Source organism: Telopea speciosissima, chromosome 6, assembly GCF_018873765.1.
Source record: "Telopea speciosissima isolate NSW1024214 ecotype Mountain lineage chromosome 6, Tspe_v1, whole genome shotgun sequence".
Classification (NCBI taxonomy): domain Eukaryota; kingdom Viridiplantae; phylum Streptophyta; class Magnoliopsida; order Proteales; family Proteaceae; genus Telopea; species Telopea speciosissima.
The window spans coordinates 61,609,443-61,627,267 of NC_057921.1; the positions used below are offsets into that span (position 1 = coordinate 61,609,443).

At 38.3% G+C, this 17,825-nt stretch overlaps 1 protein-coding gene across 1 annotated transcript; it reads left to right on the forward strand.

Moving 5' to 3' along the window:
- The first annotated feature begins 1,767 nt into the window (after window positions 1-1,767).
- Window positions 1,768-16,116, forward strand: LOC122664829 (K(+) efflux antiporter 5). The gene is made up of 20 exons (XM_043860833.1): window positions 1,768-2,161; window positions 4,725-4,768; window positions 4,973-5,040; window positions 5,147-5,231; window positions 5,340-5,401; window positions 6,455-6,530; window positions 6,633-6,707; window positions 7,049-7,120; window positions 7,240-7,323; window positions 7,464-7,532; window positions 7,634-7,711; window positions 7,833-7,921; window positions 8,147-8,243; window positions 8,881-8,934; window positions 13,049-13,144; window positions 13,412-13,600; window positions 13,686-13,763; window positions 14,553-14,597; window positions 14,674-14,790; window positions 15,739-16,116. The coding sequence occupies exons 1-20, from the start codon at window positions 1,930-1,932 to the stop codon at window positions 15,760-15,762; spliced, it is 1,734 nt and encodes a 577-aa protein (XP_043716768.1). The 5' UTR covers window positions 1,768-1,929; the 3' UTR covers window positions 15,763-16,116.
- Window positions 16,117-17,825: the final 1,709 nt, after the last annotated feature.

Consider the following 17,825-nt stretch of genomic DNA (forward strand, 5'->3'; position numbering starts at 1 on the left):
GAGGGAGGGAATGGGACCTGCTAGTCTTGACTCTTATCTCTTCTCATTGGAACTCTTCAACTAAGAGGCTAAGAGTCACACCCACACCTAAGAGTCCTTTGTTCATTCAAATATAAAAAAAAACACACACAATGTGAGTCCTTTTCATTACGTTTGCCACTTTTCAACCACATAAACTAAGTATTCAACTATTCATCTTTTTCAGCCATATAAACTAATGTGATTTGGTAGGTTTATATTTAAATCTCTCCCTTGTGAAGCAGGAGAGAGTCCCTTGACCTCTTGGGACAAATACTACTACAGGCAAGGGTGCCACCAACTACTCTAGCAATTATTTTCCCTCAAATTTAAATTGAATCAGCCTTAATAAACCTACAGATCTAGGGCTCTAGATCATCTAAACTTACAAGAACCTCTTGAACTCTAGTAGTCAGCATCCAAAATTTTGATAATAATTTTATGGGCACCGTTCTCTGTGCCACGGCGCAGCCTGCACCCAGGCATATGGGGGTGGGCGCAATGACCACCCTGCCCCCCTACGCAGGCTGCCCATGTGCTTGGGCACAGGCTGCATTGTGGCACAGAGAACATTCTCCCTAATTTTATTGTCCACAACATCCCGTTCATCCTTGTCACAAATCTTCATCTTATTGTTAGGTTTTCATGTCTTGTATCCTATAACGGTTCATTAAAATCTTTGTGTTGTGTGTAATTGTTTGTTTGGTTTCTTCTTTATGGTTGTGCATTCGTCCACAACATCTATTTCTTAGGGCTACAATTGAGCCGTGTTATTTAAAACCCCAACTCAACCCTAGGTCTCCTTAGTTCAATCCTACTGGACTCAACCCAACCCAATAGACCCTGATTGACCCTAATAGTCCTTTTTTTTTTAAAAGCATTTTAGGACTAGGCAAGGCTGAGTTAGTCCTTTTATTTAATCACATGTATGATTTTCTTATTGTATACTATATATTTATATATACAAGGTCGGGCTGGGCCGTTCTCAACCCTATACTTTAGCCTAGGCATGACTAGACCTTACCCAGGGCATGAAAATCTTAATCCTAACCTAACCCAAGGGCTGAAAAGCTCAGCTCAAACCCTGTCAGGCTTAGGGTGGGTTGGGGCAGGTTTAGGCTGATACCATTTGTTACGGATGAACATCATGAACATGCAACAATGAAAAAGAAATCAAACATAACGACACGAGGACGTGAATGCCTACATCCACCGAAGAGAAACAAAGATTTTTCATTAAGCCAGAAAATTTTTCTACACTACTCTCCACCTCACCAAAATGATCTCCTCTTATTTCTCTCAAAGATAATATAAAAGAAACCCTAGAAACCAAAATTCACACATCTTACATAGGCCAAAACTTGCACATCTACAGTATGCTCTCTAGGTCACACATACACGAATGAGTATAACCCAGTAAAATGATGACGTGGACAAACTGAACCAGGTCTGCTCGAGCCCTTGTAGACGCGGAGATACGATTGAGTACTGTGATTCCGTCTGCCTGCCTGAGAGTAGTTGGCTACCTAAAGACTTAACCAACAAACGTAACAACCAGATTCACGTTAGTTAGAGGAAATTGAATTTCTTATTTAATGATCAACTCCCCAGTCCCCATCTTAACCATTTAATAATAAAAGATACTAATTCTAGAGCTCCCATTGGCTAATAGCCCTAAAGTTATGAATTACAGAAACGTAAGCAACAATTAAAACTTTAGGGGAAAAATAAAAAATGAAAACAAAAGAGGAACTGGTGACCGTGAGTGTCTCTCTGCCTCTTTCGTCTCTGCAAATGTCTTTGAGCGATCTACGAAGTAGTTTTAAAATGGACGTCTCCTTTGTTCTCTTCAGATAGTTTTCATCTCTATTCACACTTGCTCCAAAAATCATAGCTGAGTGTTCGTCTTTAATGGCGAATTTAAATCCAAAACGAGGAACCTTTGGATTCTTGATATGGCTTGTATTGTTCACGGCTTATACGAGTACCGCTGTTTTCGCCCGGTCCGATAAGGAGACCAGGGAAAGGTTCTATGGGAATCTTTCGCTTAATGCCTCGACTCCTGATTCCGGCGAGGGTAGCATTGCGAAGATCTTCGACCGGGTGCTTGAGAAGGAATTCTCGGATAATGATCAACCTCAAGGTTAGGGTTACGTTCTACTTCACTCTTCACTTCTTTAATTCTTCGTCTATTTTGGTCCTGATTGTGTTTTTATTTGTTTGAGGAAGGGAAGATGAGGTTACCAGAGTCACGTGAACTTCTTAGCTGTGAAGATCACGGGCTCTAGTGCTTGGAGAGTCTAAATCTAATTTATAATGAATTTTGGTCTGAAAAAGAAAAGAAAAAAGATTTATGAAAAAAATTAGTAGGAATTATTTTTTTGGGTAATTGTTTTAGCTCTGCTGCTGCTTGAAGTGAAGTTTGTGTACTTTGGACTTATCGATAGTGTGTTCGCATTCGAATGTTGTATTTTCCTTTTGGGCTATTTATTTATTTATTCTGTTGTCAAAATTTATGCACTATGCTATGGAAGTGTGTATGATTAAACACCTCCACCCCTAAATAAAAAGAAAAAAAGAATAAGAAGTTTTCATTATTATTTGTTGGCAAGAACTCCGAGCTGAAGATGAAGGGAAGGAGGAGAAAATGGAAAACTTCAAGAGGGAAACAAAGAAGCTTCTTATTAGCATGTATCTGTATATAAACATGTGCATACAAGGTGCATTCCATAGTTTCTAAAGCTCATAGTGGAAAATTACCTTGGGTGATAACTTTATTTTGACCCTTGCTAGTTGCCCCTCCCATATTAAGAAACCAATCTTTACCTTCCCTTCTCATTCATCTTCCTGGTCCTTTGTGTTAAAATTTTAAGTCTAGCCACAAGCTCACTTGGAATAGATTTATATCGAGGGGCAAAAACCACTGCCGTAGGGAGGATTGTGTGCTCTTCTTGCTTATGCTTTTGTTTTGAAGCATGTGCACCACTACAAGGTTGAGTGCTCTCTCTCACTCCATTGATATACAAAATTGTTAGGACTATGATTAATCCATAGATATGTACATTAAATGGATAATATCCTGCCTCTGATTTTTTGATCAACGTATATCAGTTGTACTTTTACAACAACAACTCAGCCTTATCCCAACTAAATGGGGTCGGCTACATGGATCCTCTTGCTCTTCAATCAGCTCTATGCGAGGTCATACTTGATACAATGCCTAAACTATGCATGTCTTTCCTCACCACTTCTCCTAGTGTCATTTTTGGTCTACCCGTGGCTCTTTTAGTTTCTTCAATCTGAATCAAATCACTCCTCTGTATTGGAGCATCCAAAGGCCTCCGTTAAAAATGGCAATGCCACCTCAAACGATTTTCTCGTAGCTTATCATGTATCAGATCTACTCCCAAAACAACTCTAATATGATCATTCCTTACTTTATCCTTCCTAGTATTGCCACACATCCATCTCAACATCCTCATTTCTGTTACACTGAGTTTATCTACATGATGCTTCTTAACTACCCAACATTCCGCACCATACGTCATAGCCGGTCTTATGACTGTCCTAGAAAAATTTCATTTAAGTTTTAAATGAAATAAGGAATATGTCGATCACACAACACTCCGGATGCACCTCTCCATTTCATCCATCCTATTTTAATTCTCTTGTGAGACATCGTCCTTTATATCACCTTCTTTATTTGTGATTGAGCTCGTATACCTAAAATAATCACTTTGCGAAATCTCCCTCACACCAATTTTCACCACCTCATCGTCATTCTGCATAGTGTAACTAAATTTAGACACATATGCTCCGTTTTTGTTCTACTTATTTTGAAACCTTTTGTTTCCAAGGTTGTTCTCCATAACTCCAACTTGGCGTTAATCCCTGTTTTTTGTCTCATCCACCAAAACAATATCATTAGCAATAAGCATACACCAAGGAACCTCATCTTGAATGTCTCTGGCTTAATCATCCATGATAAACGCAAACAAATAAGGGCTTAAAGTTGATCCTTGATATGACCCAATTGTAATTGGGAATTCACTACCTTGACCCCCTATAGTTCTTACATTAGTCTCTACACCGTCATACATATCTTTAATTATGTCCATATATTTACTTGAAACACTTCTCTTCTCTAGTATTTGTCAGATTAACTCTCTAGGTACTCTGTCATAAGCTTTTTCTAGGTCAATAAAGACCATATGGAAATCTTTCTTGCAATCTCAAAATCTTTTCCTAAGTAAATAGCTTCTGCCGTGGATCATCTTGGCATAAAACCAAATGGGTTCTCTGTAATAGTAGTTTCTTGTCTCAAGTGGGTTTCAATGACCCTCTCCCATAATATGACTCATGAGTTTTTACCTCTATGGTTATTGCAACTTTGAGTATCACCTTTATTTTGTAAATCAGAACCACAATGCTTCTCCTCCATTCATCGGGCATTTTCCTTGTGCTCATAATCTTATTAATCAACTAGGTTAGCCAATATAAATCACATATTCCTAAGCTCTTCCACATTTCTATTGGGACCTCATCTAGGCCTGATGCCTTGCCTACTTTCATTTTCCTTGAAGCTTCTTTTACTTCTAATACCCTAATTTGCTTTTCTGATATAGCTCTAATTTTAAATCATGTTATGTCTATTTTATTGCATAGTCATTAATTCTTTTGGATGTACTGCTTTGTTCATTTGTCAGGATCGGATGAAAACAGCTTCAACAATACAGTAGCAGAGCAACAAGTGAGTGTTACTTTACTCCTTGAATCTTTTGCTTAAATTTGCAATGAGACAGAAACATTCATATGTTTATTGACAAGTATTTCTTTCGGATCCAAACTAAACTTATGTCCGAGTCTAAATATATCTGGTGTCTTAGCTGCAGCTGTTTTAGCTTTTTAACCTACCTGATGACTCTGCATATCAACATTATATGATGTTTCACAGGGTGTGTTGGAGACCGTAGCTAAAATCACACATGAGAAGTCCAAGAGAAACGAGACACATGAGGCAAAGTACGGAAATCTTTCACAATTGGATTTTCTGAAAGGAAACAACTTCAACATGCCCTTATGCAGAATTTATAATGATTATGCCCCCCACCCCTTTTCCTTTGTGCAGTGGAAGTAGAGCATTTCAGTTTCAAGATGTCTTCTCCCTTGAAAATGAAGGTTCTGATGATATGACAACCTTGATAGACAAAAAGGTGAATGGAAACTTATTAGATGTGTACCTAATTGAACCTTGCTTCCAGTTATATGTTTCAGTTTTGCTTTTGAAGTCCTACTTATTTGTCTCTTTTATTTCGTGGCAGGACAATGTATTTGTGATGTCAAATAAGAAATCGAAGTATCCTGTACTTCAAGTAGATCTAAGGTTGATGCTTTCACCTCCTTTTCTTTTGCCTAATATAGTGTTTGTATCGCAATTTATTTTTTTCTTTGGAAAAGGGCTACCAGGTCAGCATGGTCAGAATTGCACAGACTGAATTGGTTGACTTGATGACTCTAAATTGGGGTTGGTTTTAGGAAAGTAATGACGCACTGACCTTGTTAAAACTTGAAAGAAACCTAATTGCACTTTGGTGTAGTTCCTGAGAGTAACGGCTGCTTTCTCCTTATCGTGGTCAATGAGATTCTCTTCCTCCTCAATCGCCTCTCTCCTTTCTCCTTCTCTTCTTCTTATCTAAGGAATGATTCTTTGCTGCTACAAACCTTATTACAGAATTTCACCGTATATGAACTTTGATAGTTCGTCTATGTAATTGTTGTTTTACAATTCCATCTAAAGCAAAAAGATCCTATGCTCACAGTTTTAAAAGTTGTATCACAAAACATGATTTTGTTTGTTTTGAGCAAAACTCGACCATATTTGTCAAGGCGTCGCCTTGGCACCGCCTAGGCATCCAAGCTCTTTCTTGGGTCCAGGCCGACAACACTCCTTGTTGACACTTCACGAGTTTACACTAAATTAGGTTTATTGCTTCTTCTTTTTTCCGATGAATATGCTTATATTATATCCTATACTTGTTTATTATATGTTTATTTTCTCATATTAGGTCATTACTAGCATAATTATATCATATTGCATTGATATCACTAACCTTTGTGCTTTTTAATGTGGGATGGACCGCTCAAGTTTTAGGTTTTCATTGACTTAAATGGGATTGGTTTCTATAAATTGTTCAGATATATTTATTCAATAAACATACAGCAAGATAAAAGTGTTAAGACCTGCTAGCGATGTTTTTCCATTTTGTTTTTGTTTGTGACTTATGCTTTTGTTTCATGGCAATACTCTTCTGTAGGTTAATTTTGCTAATTTGCTCCCTGTGGTTGTAATTATTACTGCCTCTCCTGGTGTAGTTACCTAGACCTGTTATTTTGCTTGGGACTTATGCTTCAGTTTCCTGGTTTCACATTCCTGCAGGTTAATTTCAGACTTGGTAGTTGTGATTGTTTCTGCCGCAATTGGTGGCATTTTCTTTTCTTGTTTGGGTCAACCGGTGTGTATACTCATAACCTTGACTAATAGCTTCTGTTTCTGTTTATTTAACAATTATAAAAACCATTGCAATTTTTTATTTCCTTATGTCTACTGGTGATAGGTTATTGTCGGTTATCTGCTAGCGGGTTCTCTTATTGGCCCTGGGGGGTTGAATTTTATCAGTGAAACAGTACAGGTATGCCTCTATTTTGGTTCTATACTTGTTTTCCTTTAGAAATGTTCTGTTTTTATTTTGTCCTACTCATTGCTCTATGCTGTCTTGGTTTCTACTCATGATTAATCATTGCTGGCAGATGATAGTATCTGGTGTAGGAGTGACTACTGGTAGCCCCATTTTTGTGAAAAAAATTTGGGTTTAGTTCCAAGAAAATCCTTATTGTAACAATGCCCAGGCTTAAAAAGGGTATTTGGGATTTTAGGGATCCAAACCCTTTGAAAATGCAGCAACTATGTTTACATGGCTGAGTTTAAAATATTGTAGTTATTATAAGAATCTGATTCTTCTCCCTTTTCCAGGTTGAGACTTTTGCGCAATTTGGTGTAGTCTTTCTTCTTTTTGCTTTGGGCCTTGAGTTTTCCCTGACAAAGGTATATTGTATTCTACGAAGGGAAATTATCAACTGCCATAAACAAATTTGTGATTACTATATTCTTCAATTGCTTTCGTTTTTTGGGAGGAGTCGTTCTAACTCAGGTTATTGATTCAGTTAAAGGTTGTGGGACCTGTTGCTGTTCTCGGTGGGCTACTTCAAATTATTATATTTATGTGCTTATGTGGCATAATTTCCATGGTACAATATCAAAATTCACTTTATATGTCATGTGCCCTGGTGCAAATTATATCAGAAATAGTTGTGTGGACATCTGGAGTTCTTATTTATGTCAAAATAAATGTGTTTATCTTGATGGAGTTTCTGTACATCTGGTGCAGCTATGTGGTGCAAAATTGTCAGAGGGTGTATTTGTCGGCTTCTTCTTGTCAATGTCATCAACTGCAGTTGTAATGCTTTTGTGTCTGTTTAACTAATTTATTCTTTTGCATTTCTGTCTTGTCTGCTATCATTTTATCAAGTTCAATGGTCCCCATTTTCCTTGTCCCAGGTCATAAAGTTTCTGGTGGAGAAAAATGGCAACAATGCTCTTCATGGTCAAGTCACAATTGGAACTCTTATTTTTCAGGCATGTCTAACAGCTCTTTGTTCTCAAAGAGTATTTTATTATTTGTAACTGATTCATATGCCAACCTGCAAACTATGACCTTTGATTTACATTCAATTTTCATTTTTTCACTGTCATTCAGGATTGTGCTGTCGGCTTACTGTTTGCCCTTCTCCCTGTTTTGGGTGGAAATAGTGGCCTTCTGCATGGGATGATTTCAATGGCAAAACTGTGAGTTCACTTCTATACTCTGCATGTTATATGATACACCCTTAATTTGTTGATGTACTTTATAAATTACATGCAAATTTTGTGAGTTCATTTTATGATACGAGAAGAAATGGCAAAACTGTGAGTTCATGTTTAGAGTAATTTGTAGATATTGTCCTTGATGATCTAGTTGAACTTCTACTGAAATTGTTACTGAGAACAACTTCTTTCTATGTACACCTGCAGATTGCTGGTGCTGTCCATATTCCTTATTGCTGCATCTATATTATCTTGGTCCTTTGTTCCTCGCTTCTTGAAGCTAATGATACGACTGTCTTCACAGGTAGGTGATCACGCATGCGGCATGCCTATGTTTCTACTCTGTGTACTTTTCTCTGTGATATAGTTTGGTAAAAGTAGAAGAATTCTTTAGTGGTGGTGATTGACCTTCATGATCATTTGACTAATTTTTCTTACTGTTAGGTACTTGACTTGCTAATAAATGTTATGTGATTTTAATATTGGAGATCTCTTTCTTCTTTCATGGATTTGATTTTGTTTCGTAAAATGATGAACACATAAGTAATAACACATTGTGGTAGCGCAATTAAGTGCATGTTTGGGTAAGCTTCTGGGTGGCTTCTAAGAAGCCTGCTTCTAGGCTTAAAAATGTGTGGCTAAAGAAAATATAACGTTTGGAATCTTTACTGCATAAGCCTGAAATCTGCCTAAGTGCTCTTCTTGCGCTTCAACCATTAAAGATTCCAAACGTTTTAATTTTGTCAGACAAACATTTTTAAACCCCAAAAGCTGGCTTCTGGAAGCCCAGAAGCAGAATCCCAATAAGTTACCCAAAGATGCCCTAAGTTTTGCCTAGTCTAGATTTTTTATTGGGAGGGGGGGGTGTACTTTTTTTTGTGATTTTTATTCAAGTACAAGTTTCTAACTGTCTGAACCATTTCTTTAACAAATTGTTGCAGACCAATGAACTTTATCAGCTTGCTGCTGTAGCATTCTGTTTATTTTCTGCTTGGGTAAGTGCAAAACAACCTTCTCTTGCTCCGTTCATCATCTGTGTGCTGCCAGTTACCTGCTGATCCATCATACATATTCTTTCGTTGCTATACTTATTTAAATAACCTTTTAAGAGCAATGTGTATGAACATTCTCATCTCTTTGGAAGATCACCTGGTACTGTGAGCAAGAAAATTTTTCCTAGGAGCTCAAGCATATGGCCAATGCTACATGACTAAGAATGTAAACAAAAGTTTTTGGCCAAAGAACTTTCACATTGCCCCCAAAAGAATCTCTTACTTTTGTAAAACAAAACCAATTAGTATTAAAGAACTCCTTGCTGGATAGGGACTCCATCAATAATGACATGCTTTTTTCATATAATACTGGTTGAAGCAAGATACATACAAGAAAATCCTGCATGTTCCTTTAATAATCACAGCACGCCACAAATGGCACTAAGTTCCTCATAAGACATTCTCCCCTATTCCGTATAGTATATCTAGCCAAGATTGAACGACTTAAGCTCACAACCCCCCACAAAAGGGGGAGGGGGGGACTCAGAAGTGTTTCTGGGCTAAACACAAGCATTCTTGGAGAGTGACATTAAGAAGCCGCTAATTGTTCTCATTATTCACCAATAGATGCAGAAGTGTGCAATATCATATTCTCACATGCACGGGAATAATGCCATCAAAAGAATCCTTTGATGTCATGTTTTATTTGAGCAATGATTATGGTAAACAAAATTATTTCTGATTGATCTTGCCATGTGTAGAAAAATAAAGGTGTTGCAGTCAAGACTGCCAGATTGAGCCAAGGAAGACCTTATTTTGGGCCATGGACAGGTTCTATGCTTTGGGCTACTTTTTATGGGGTTAATCTTGTAACAGGCCTTAATTATAAGCCCATAAGGTTGGGTGGGAGGGGGGGGGGGTTGAGGTCTGAGTACGAGATTAGGAGGAGTGTCTTAGTTTGCTAAGTTATAAGAGTTTGAATTAGAATATGATACTTAATAGGTAGAGTAGAGTCCAGATTTGAGTTTGTTACTTATTCAAATTGTGAGAGTGATTAGGAGCCCTTTTATGAGTCTAGTAAGAAATTTCAAGAGCTTATATATATGTAAACACCCCCATTGATTGAGCGTGATTTGAGTGAATAATTTTGAGTTTTCTTAAGAGTTTTTGAGCTGTTGGTGGTATTCCGGATCTGATCCATTGCTCTTCTTCTCTTCTTCTTCTAGTTTTGATTCTCATTCTTCTGCAATCAGGTGCTATCTCGTCAATCCTAACCTGAGGAGATATATCTTAAGTTCTTGAAGTTAGCTATAGATATAAGCAGCCTGTGAATCATCTATATATCCTCGTCTGATTTTCAAGATTTTGGTATCAATTGATGGATCAGATTACCCCTCTCACTCAACCAAATTTTTATCTAGATCTGGTCATTGGTTTGCAAGTTATTTAATTTCTCTTGTTTGCTATTAATTCTAGTCCTGTTCTAGTTCAATTGATTTCTAAGTGATCCTGGTCATAATTGTAGTTCTTGCTTCTAGATTCTTTCTAGAAACCTGAACTGCATTAAAAGTTGTTTAAGAAGATTTTTCATGTTTAAGAATGGACAATGGAGATGGTTGGGGAATTGACATGAATCGGGAACACTGCCACAATATTTTTGGGGGGTGGCTTGTGGGGAAGTGAACTAATGTCGAAACTATTTTAACATAAAAAAAAAGTAGGTTGACAGCGCTTGTATAGATGGTTAGTTTAAAAAAAAGCCAAACAAAGAAAGAGCCTTTTGAAGCAGTTCTGTTGTTTTGTCTTCCAATTTGTTATGTGGACCTTTAAAATTCCACAGGCATATTGTGAGGGTATTCTTGTAAATTGCTTCCCTAAATACCAAATTAGAATTAAAGGGGGGGGGGGGAGAGGGAACGGATCATGTCCCCACCCTTCGTCCCTTCTCCCAACTCTCAAGCCTGCAGCTGATTACTAGCTCATCTATCCTCAGTTCCTCACTGACTATTTCTTTGCGGTTCTTCTCATTATCATCATCTTTATCACCCTCTCTCTCTCTGCATGCATGTGTGTAAAAATTGAGAAGTGTTTTGCATCATGAAACGTGTTTCCTTGTTTTAAATAGAAACAAGAACGCCGAAACAAACCCAAATGCTTCTGCTGTTTTAACACAAGAACTGAAAATGTAACCAAACACTGCCTATGTTTCAACCATCCTTGACCTATTCAACTGCCGTGATAGTGTGGGCACCCCTGCTGGGTAACCTAGGAAGAAATATAAGTGTAGTAGTACGTAAGAAGTAAGTTAAACACCATAGTTGGGGGCATAGTTGTCATGGCGTCGCCATGGCCCTGCAATGGCGTCCTGGCGTTGGGAGAGGTGGCATATCGAGCTACGCCATGGTGGATGTAAATATATCGTTCGATATGGCTTCCATGGCGTCGCCATGGACGCCATACCACGATATGTTGGCATATCGGTCGATATTTGTACATATAAAAGTTAGATTAAAATTTTTTTTTTAAACCATTTAGTAGCTTAGATGCTTTGCTCCAAATCACACACACTGAAGAAAGACTATTGCTATCAAGCTTCAGTAAACAGGTTAGCCTATCATTTGATTTTTACAATTGCTTTGAATTATTTGATAGGTTAATCTATATTTTCAATTTTTCATACTTTCATATACACTAATGGATAATAGTTACACTTTCATGAATTAAACCATAGTGGCATAGTATATTAGTAGTAGTGTAGTACACTTTCATGTTGATTTTTGATGTTATAGGACATATATTATAGCATACTAAATGACATTAAAAATAGAGAAAATAAAAAATTAAACATGGTCGACATGCTCGCCATGGCAACGCCATGGCGGGCGACATGTCGATATATCGACGTGACACCCTTCCACCGACTTGGATCGCCGTGACGCCGTGACAACTATGGTTGAGGGTGACTCAGCAACTATCATAGCTTGGGCTAGACGATCGGCAGAAGGGCCATGGACATTCATTCATATTATTCGGTGCATTCAATTCTTGGCTTCTCAGGTGAATTGGTCATTCATTTGGAGGCCAAGATAAGCCAATTTTGTGGCAGATGAGGTGAAGGAGGAGGTAGGCAGGTCAGCTTGTCAGAGTGGACACGAGGGACGCTGCCAATTATCAAGAGAGTAGTCCTCTATCCTTTGACAATTTGGAGCAAATCAGTTTGACAATTCTACCACTGGGTTTTTGGTCTTGCTAATAATCTTTAACAAGGATATGCCTCTATCCTTTCTCTTCCACTACCAATGTGGGACTAAACATTCCATACAAAAAGTGCGTTGCCCAAAAGCAAAACACAAGAAGACAAAAAGTGCAAGTTATTGTGGGAGGGAAAACCAAAAATTTAAAAAAGAAAGAAAAGACGAAGATAAAACTTTACAAGGCATTTTGAAACTTATTAAAAATTTAATACAACAATTTAAAATCCCAATTTTTCTTTGCTGCACTGACTTTCCAAAAGGCATGCGCTCAATCTATCTAATTACTCATCCAGACTCCCCTTGTTTGTGCCCCATCCAGTATGGTTTCAGAGAGTTGGCTTTAGGAGAAGTAAGTACAGGGTAAGTGTTAAATAAATTAACCATCCCAAAGGTGAAATAGGTTCCTGTGAATGCCAGGGCCTCTTAAAAAGGTCTCTTCTTCTTTGTTAAGTTATACCACTAGTTAAAAATTGTTTATATGGTGATAAGAAAAAGTGAAATACCATTTTTTCTTATTTATTTATTTTTCTTGTGGATGATTGTAAATGATACATCCATATCAAAAGCAAATTGACTAGTGCTTCTCTGCTCATGTTGCTTATATGTTAAATAAGCATTAACCGGTCACATATCCAGTAGTAGTACGGTACTACCTGAACAATTTTTGTGTGAGTTGCATGGGATAACATGGTCTGTTCTCTTTACTTTGGTCAGACGAAAGACACTGTTGTTCTCTTCCCCTGGGAAGTTAAGACGATGGAAGGAAAATATAAAGACTTAAGATGCAAGATTTATGATTCATGCCATCCCAGAAAGTTTTCTTTCACCAATCTAATATTCATGTCGTGCTTTGATTTTTCCAGTGCAGTGATAAGCTGGGCTTAAGTCTTGAATTGGGTTCATTTGTTGCTGGAGTTCTGATATCAACCACTGACTTTGCACAGCATACATTAGACCAGGTACTCTTTATTGCCACTGAGTGTGACTTCAGTTCTTCCTCCATGTGGTTCATTTAATGGAAATAAGATTAAGGTTCTTGATGTGTTTTTCTTGTTCAAATGTCCTGATTGAAATAAATGTTTTTTGGTCTGTTAAATTGTGTAATTATTTTTCTGTAAAATATTTTACAGCGAAACAAACACAGGTTTAAAAAAAAAAAATTACTGTCTCTCTATATTTTGTTTACAGATTGCTTACTTCTGTTTTGTTGCTTTTAATGGTTGCAGGTGGAACCAATTCGAAACCTCTTTTCAGCTCTGTTCCTTTCTAGTATTGGAATGCTCATACATGTACAGTTTTTATGGAGCCACGTGGATATATTGCTTGCATCTGTCATTCTTGTTGTCGTTGTTAAGACTACTGTAGTTGCCATGGTGACCAAGGCCTTTGGATATAGTGTCAGGACATCATTCGTTGTAAGTTGTACAATATCTGGCTAAGAATTGTTTCATAGATAAATTGGCTGTAATTTCTGGTTTATAATATTTCTTTGTTTCAAAGGTGGGCATATTGCTTGCTCAAATTGGAGAATTTGCATTTGTGCTTTTAAGCCGTGCCTCAAATGTTCATCTTGTTGAGGTAATATCTCTCTCTCTCTCTCTCTCTCTCTATATATATATATATATATATATATACTAGGAATCTACTTCTGCCTGCTTAGTTCTTGAATGGATGTTGGATTTCCTACAATACTTCTTGGTTCTTCAATTTATTCATTAGCCTCATGATTGTGATTGCAAGGTGCTTTTGGACCAGATGGCATTTCAATTTGTGTGATACTCTGGTCTAAAAATTGTATTCACCTGACCAACTAAGTTGGTTAACTAGATTTTTTCGAGAAAGAAACTGCCAAAAGTTAAAGCAGTATGGAGGTGATCATTTATAAGAAGGGAGAGGGTAAAGCTATACCATCAATTTGAGGATCAAACTTTTTACTGTCTTCTGAAACACTGGGACGGTTGTTCGGCCACAAAGTTATGATAACAATATTAAGATTTAAGGCTGAGTTTGGGCTCATGCAAATGCCTCTGTTCTCTAGGCTGTATGTGTATATGATAATTTGTTGGAGAAGTTTGGAAAGAGGGAATAAGCGGCCTTCACGTTTTATGCAAAACACCATTCTAAGGTCCTCCAACCTAGGCCTTGTATAGATGATCCATCTCCAAACCCCATCATAGGTAAAATAGGATGCCCCATATATTTTGGAACAAATAGAGGAACTTATTTGGTTATTAGTTGATGAGATTCACTTCTTTTAGTTTCTAGGGCTCTCCCCTTCTTGTCGTTGTTCATCATCGTCATCATTGTTGTTGTTGTTTCTCTTATTATTATTATTATTATTGACTTAAGGTTTACTCTATAATCCAGGGGAAAATGTATCTGCTGCTTCTGGGAACTACAGCTTTCAGCTTGGTAAGCTTCTTATGTGGAAATTGTAGGTGTACTTGGATTTTTGTGGCAGCATTAGTCTTAGAGAGTAAATCTACAGGTAACAACTCCCCTCATGTTCAAATTGATACCGGCTGTGATGCATCTTGGTGCCCTTATGCACTGGTTTCCTTCAGAAAGCAATACTCAGAATGAGATGAGTCCACGTGCTGTAAAGGTTAGTCCTCTCTCTCTCTCTCTCTCTCTCTCATACATGTACATGTACACACACACACTTGTTCTAGTGCACGCAGGTCCCACCAGTATATGCCTACAGTTTCTCATTGTATCTCTCCTAAGTATTGTTTCTTCATATGTAGATATTAACTTCAGGCAAAACTGTGGATTGCATGTATCTTCCAAATTCTTTAATAAAGGCCTTCATTGGTGAAATCATTGTTTAAAATCTGGACTGGACCTGGTCCTCTCAACAGTACAGATTTCATGTGACCAAGAACTATCAATGCTAGAACTTTGCTCCAAATCTGAAAGGTTTCCTCCTTTTCGGACCACAAGTAAATGGAACCCTCTATCATTAGTGGGTTTAGGCTTTGGTTTGGGTTCTGGAACTCTTGCACTCCAATCTTGTCCTTGATTGCAGTAGATCCTAAGCTAGAATCAGGAAAATCCATCACAATTGGATGCATGTGTTTTTCTTGTTACTGATTGTTTCTATGCAAGAACCATCTCATAAAAAATACAGCAAACAATAAGCTTTGTAAATAACACCCAAAGTGTTTAAAGGGAGTAAGCCTAGCATTAACAATCTGGGCGGGGCTATGAAGAAAGGAAGTTGTAGCATTGTTCATTCGTCATGGCAAAACATCCCCAATGCAGACTTTTCTTTCCGCATTATAACTTTGTTAGTCACAATCTTAGTGGAAATAGCACATTCAACATTTGTCCTCTCAAAGTGAACAGCCGTAAACTGTGGCAGCAACATTGGCCACAGCATCCTGTAGATTCGATGCCTTCAGACCGCAAAATCCAATTTTGCGTTCCAAAATTCAGAGATAGCCAGTATGGGACCCCAACACATTAAGATAAACATTTAAATTCATGGTAAAGAGTTTGCATCTTCATTCTGAGAACGTCTTGAAAGAGTTCTCCCTATGTTTCTTTACAGGAGAGGGCTGCCTTGATTGATTGATGCACATAACAGAGTGCTGTGACCTTGCATATCATCTTTATGTACCTGGTTATATGATCGGTTTCTGGCTGAATGATGTCAAAGATTTTCTGAGTTCCAAGATTTGGCCATGCTCCAGAACCCAAGCTAGAAGTTTCGGATGACATTAGCAGATTCCATTGTGCCACTAGAACTGGGTTATGTGGTCGCATGTAAATTTAGCCTTTCCTTATATTGTAAATATGCTTAGTTTTCTTGTTTATCCGGGAAATATTAAGTGTCCCACTAGTTGATGATGTTCGAGAAATTACTCCATGTAATCTAACCATTGACATTAGCAACTGTAAGAAAACAGAAAAGTGATTCAATTGATCATCCTTGTGATATCTGTCTTATTCTTTCTTCTCACTACTCTATTTGTTTCGATGGTCTTACCTTTTCCATGATCATATGAAGTGTTCATAACTCAAGTTTGAGTTTTCAGACTTTCTTGCCTTCTTGGCGCGGAGTCTAAAGCTCAATATAGACAGGAGGCAAAGGGCAGTCTCACTAGGCCTATAGCTGTGCACATAGGTGATGATGATGGCTCATAATCTAGCCAATTTTCCAAAAGACTGGGGACCAAGGTGATCTTCCTGTGTGAAAAATAGATCTGTTCTTTCCCAGTGTTTAAGGCTTGTAGAGGACAAGAAGCTGTGACCGGGACCTCAAACTCTCGTGTTGTAGAAACGGAATGCTCGTGAGAGCAGAGGAAGAGGACTAAGGGCAGCAGCATAGAGAGAGAATGGACAAGGGACGCACATTTAAGGGGCTCCACTCCGATGTGCTCCTTTATTACACCTGATGGATCTGGTCCCCTTTCCTACCCAACTTGCCTCTCAAAGCAAGGGCTGCAGTGCTTCCTGTGGGGCATTCACCGACTGTCTTCATCCTCAACCCTTTCTTTTTTGTTTTTTCAAGACATGAGAACATAAAGATGGACGCCATTCAGAGAATGACTCTTGATTAGAGAGAGAGAGAGGACACCTATAGTTTTGGTTCTTGTGGAGGGAAGATATGTTTTCAGAGGAGGGATGGACCATAAATGAGCTTGTCCACTTGACCTGATGAGTCCGGTAAGGATGGTGATGGTCCCTCACTCCGATGATCTGTTTATAATCCATTCCCAAATTATAGAGATCTCCATTCTCCAGTGTCCCTTTCCATCAATCTAAGTGAGGAAGGTTTAAAAGAAGTAGCGTGGCTTGTAGATGACCGAGAACTTAAAAAGAGATTGGAATTTTGTGGATTAGAGAATGCATCTTCCAACGCATGGTTTTAGAGATCACATGGATGGAAGATTTAAACTTATTAGTCTTTGGTAGAGTACTAGAGTAGGATGGGGAGGCTTCACAGTTCACAATGAAACAAATACATAAAAGTCACACGCGCTGTTACCTACCTTTTGCCTTTGCATGTGTTATGCGTATCGGGCGGGGCGGGGTGATGCGGTGAAAACAAGAATATATGGTAATTCTATCCTCCTCAAAAGCCCTCAATTCATTAATTCTCCCCCCTTCCCCCCCTCCTTGAGGGGGTTTGGGGGGCTCTTGCACCGGAAAAAGAAAAAAAAACCCAGTTGGGGGGATTTTGGAATTTCTGCCTTTCGAGAGGCGAGGCGGGGCGGTCGTTTCACTTCCTCTATATCTAGGCGTGGGCAGTACATTCTCCTATAGAGTACTTTCCTTCATAATAAATACCCAAACTTCAACTAAAGGAATGATTTAGACCAATCATCATCTTTTTTCCGATGGTTGAAATTTATAGTCGTGAATTATCCAAGGGCACCGCTTACTGCAATGATAAGATCCTGATGATGTTTAGCAGACCAGTTTGATAGGGATCTACGTTATTTTGTACATATAACTTATTGGAAAAAGAATATTACTTAGTTGTGTGGTTCATGTGCCCATAGATAAGAGCATGTGAAAGCACCGCCCCTGCCCCCTAGGAAATAAAAAATCCCACCCCTAATGATTCTCTTGTGTGCGTTCTCATTGGCCCCCTACACCGGTGAATGTGCTACACGACCACGTAGTGTTTTC

What these genes read in the sequence shown, in the direction of transcription:
- LOC122664829 (XM_043860833.1), top strand. Translation starts at nt 1,930, where the DNA reads ATGGCGAATTTAAATCCAAAACGAGGAACCTTTGGATTCTTGATATGG. An exon ending in CAACCTTGATAGACAAAAAG is followed by an intron (nt 5,232 to 5,339) that starts GTGAATGGAAAC and finishes ATTTCGTGGCAG; the next exon opens with GACAATGTATTTGTGATGTC. An exon ending in CAAATGTTCATCTTGTTGAG is followed by an intron (nt 13,764 to 14,552) that starts GTAATATCTCTC and finishes TCTATAATCCAG; the next exon opens with GGGAAAATGTATCTGCTGCT.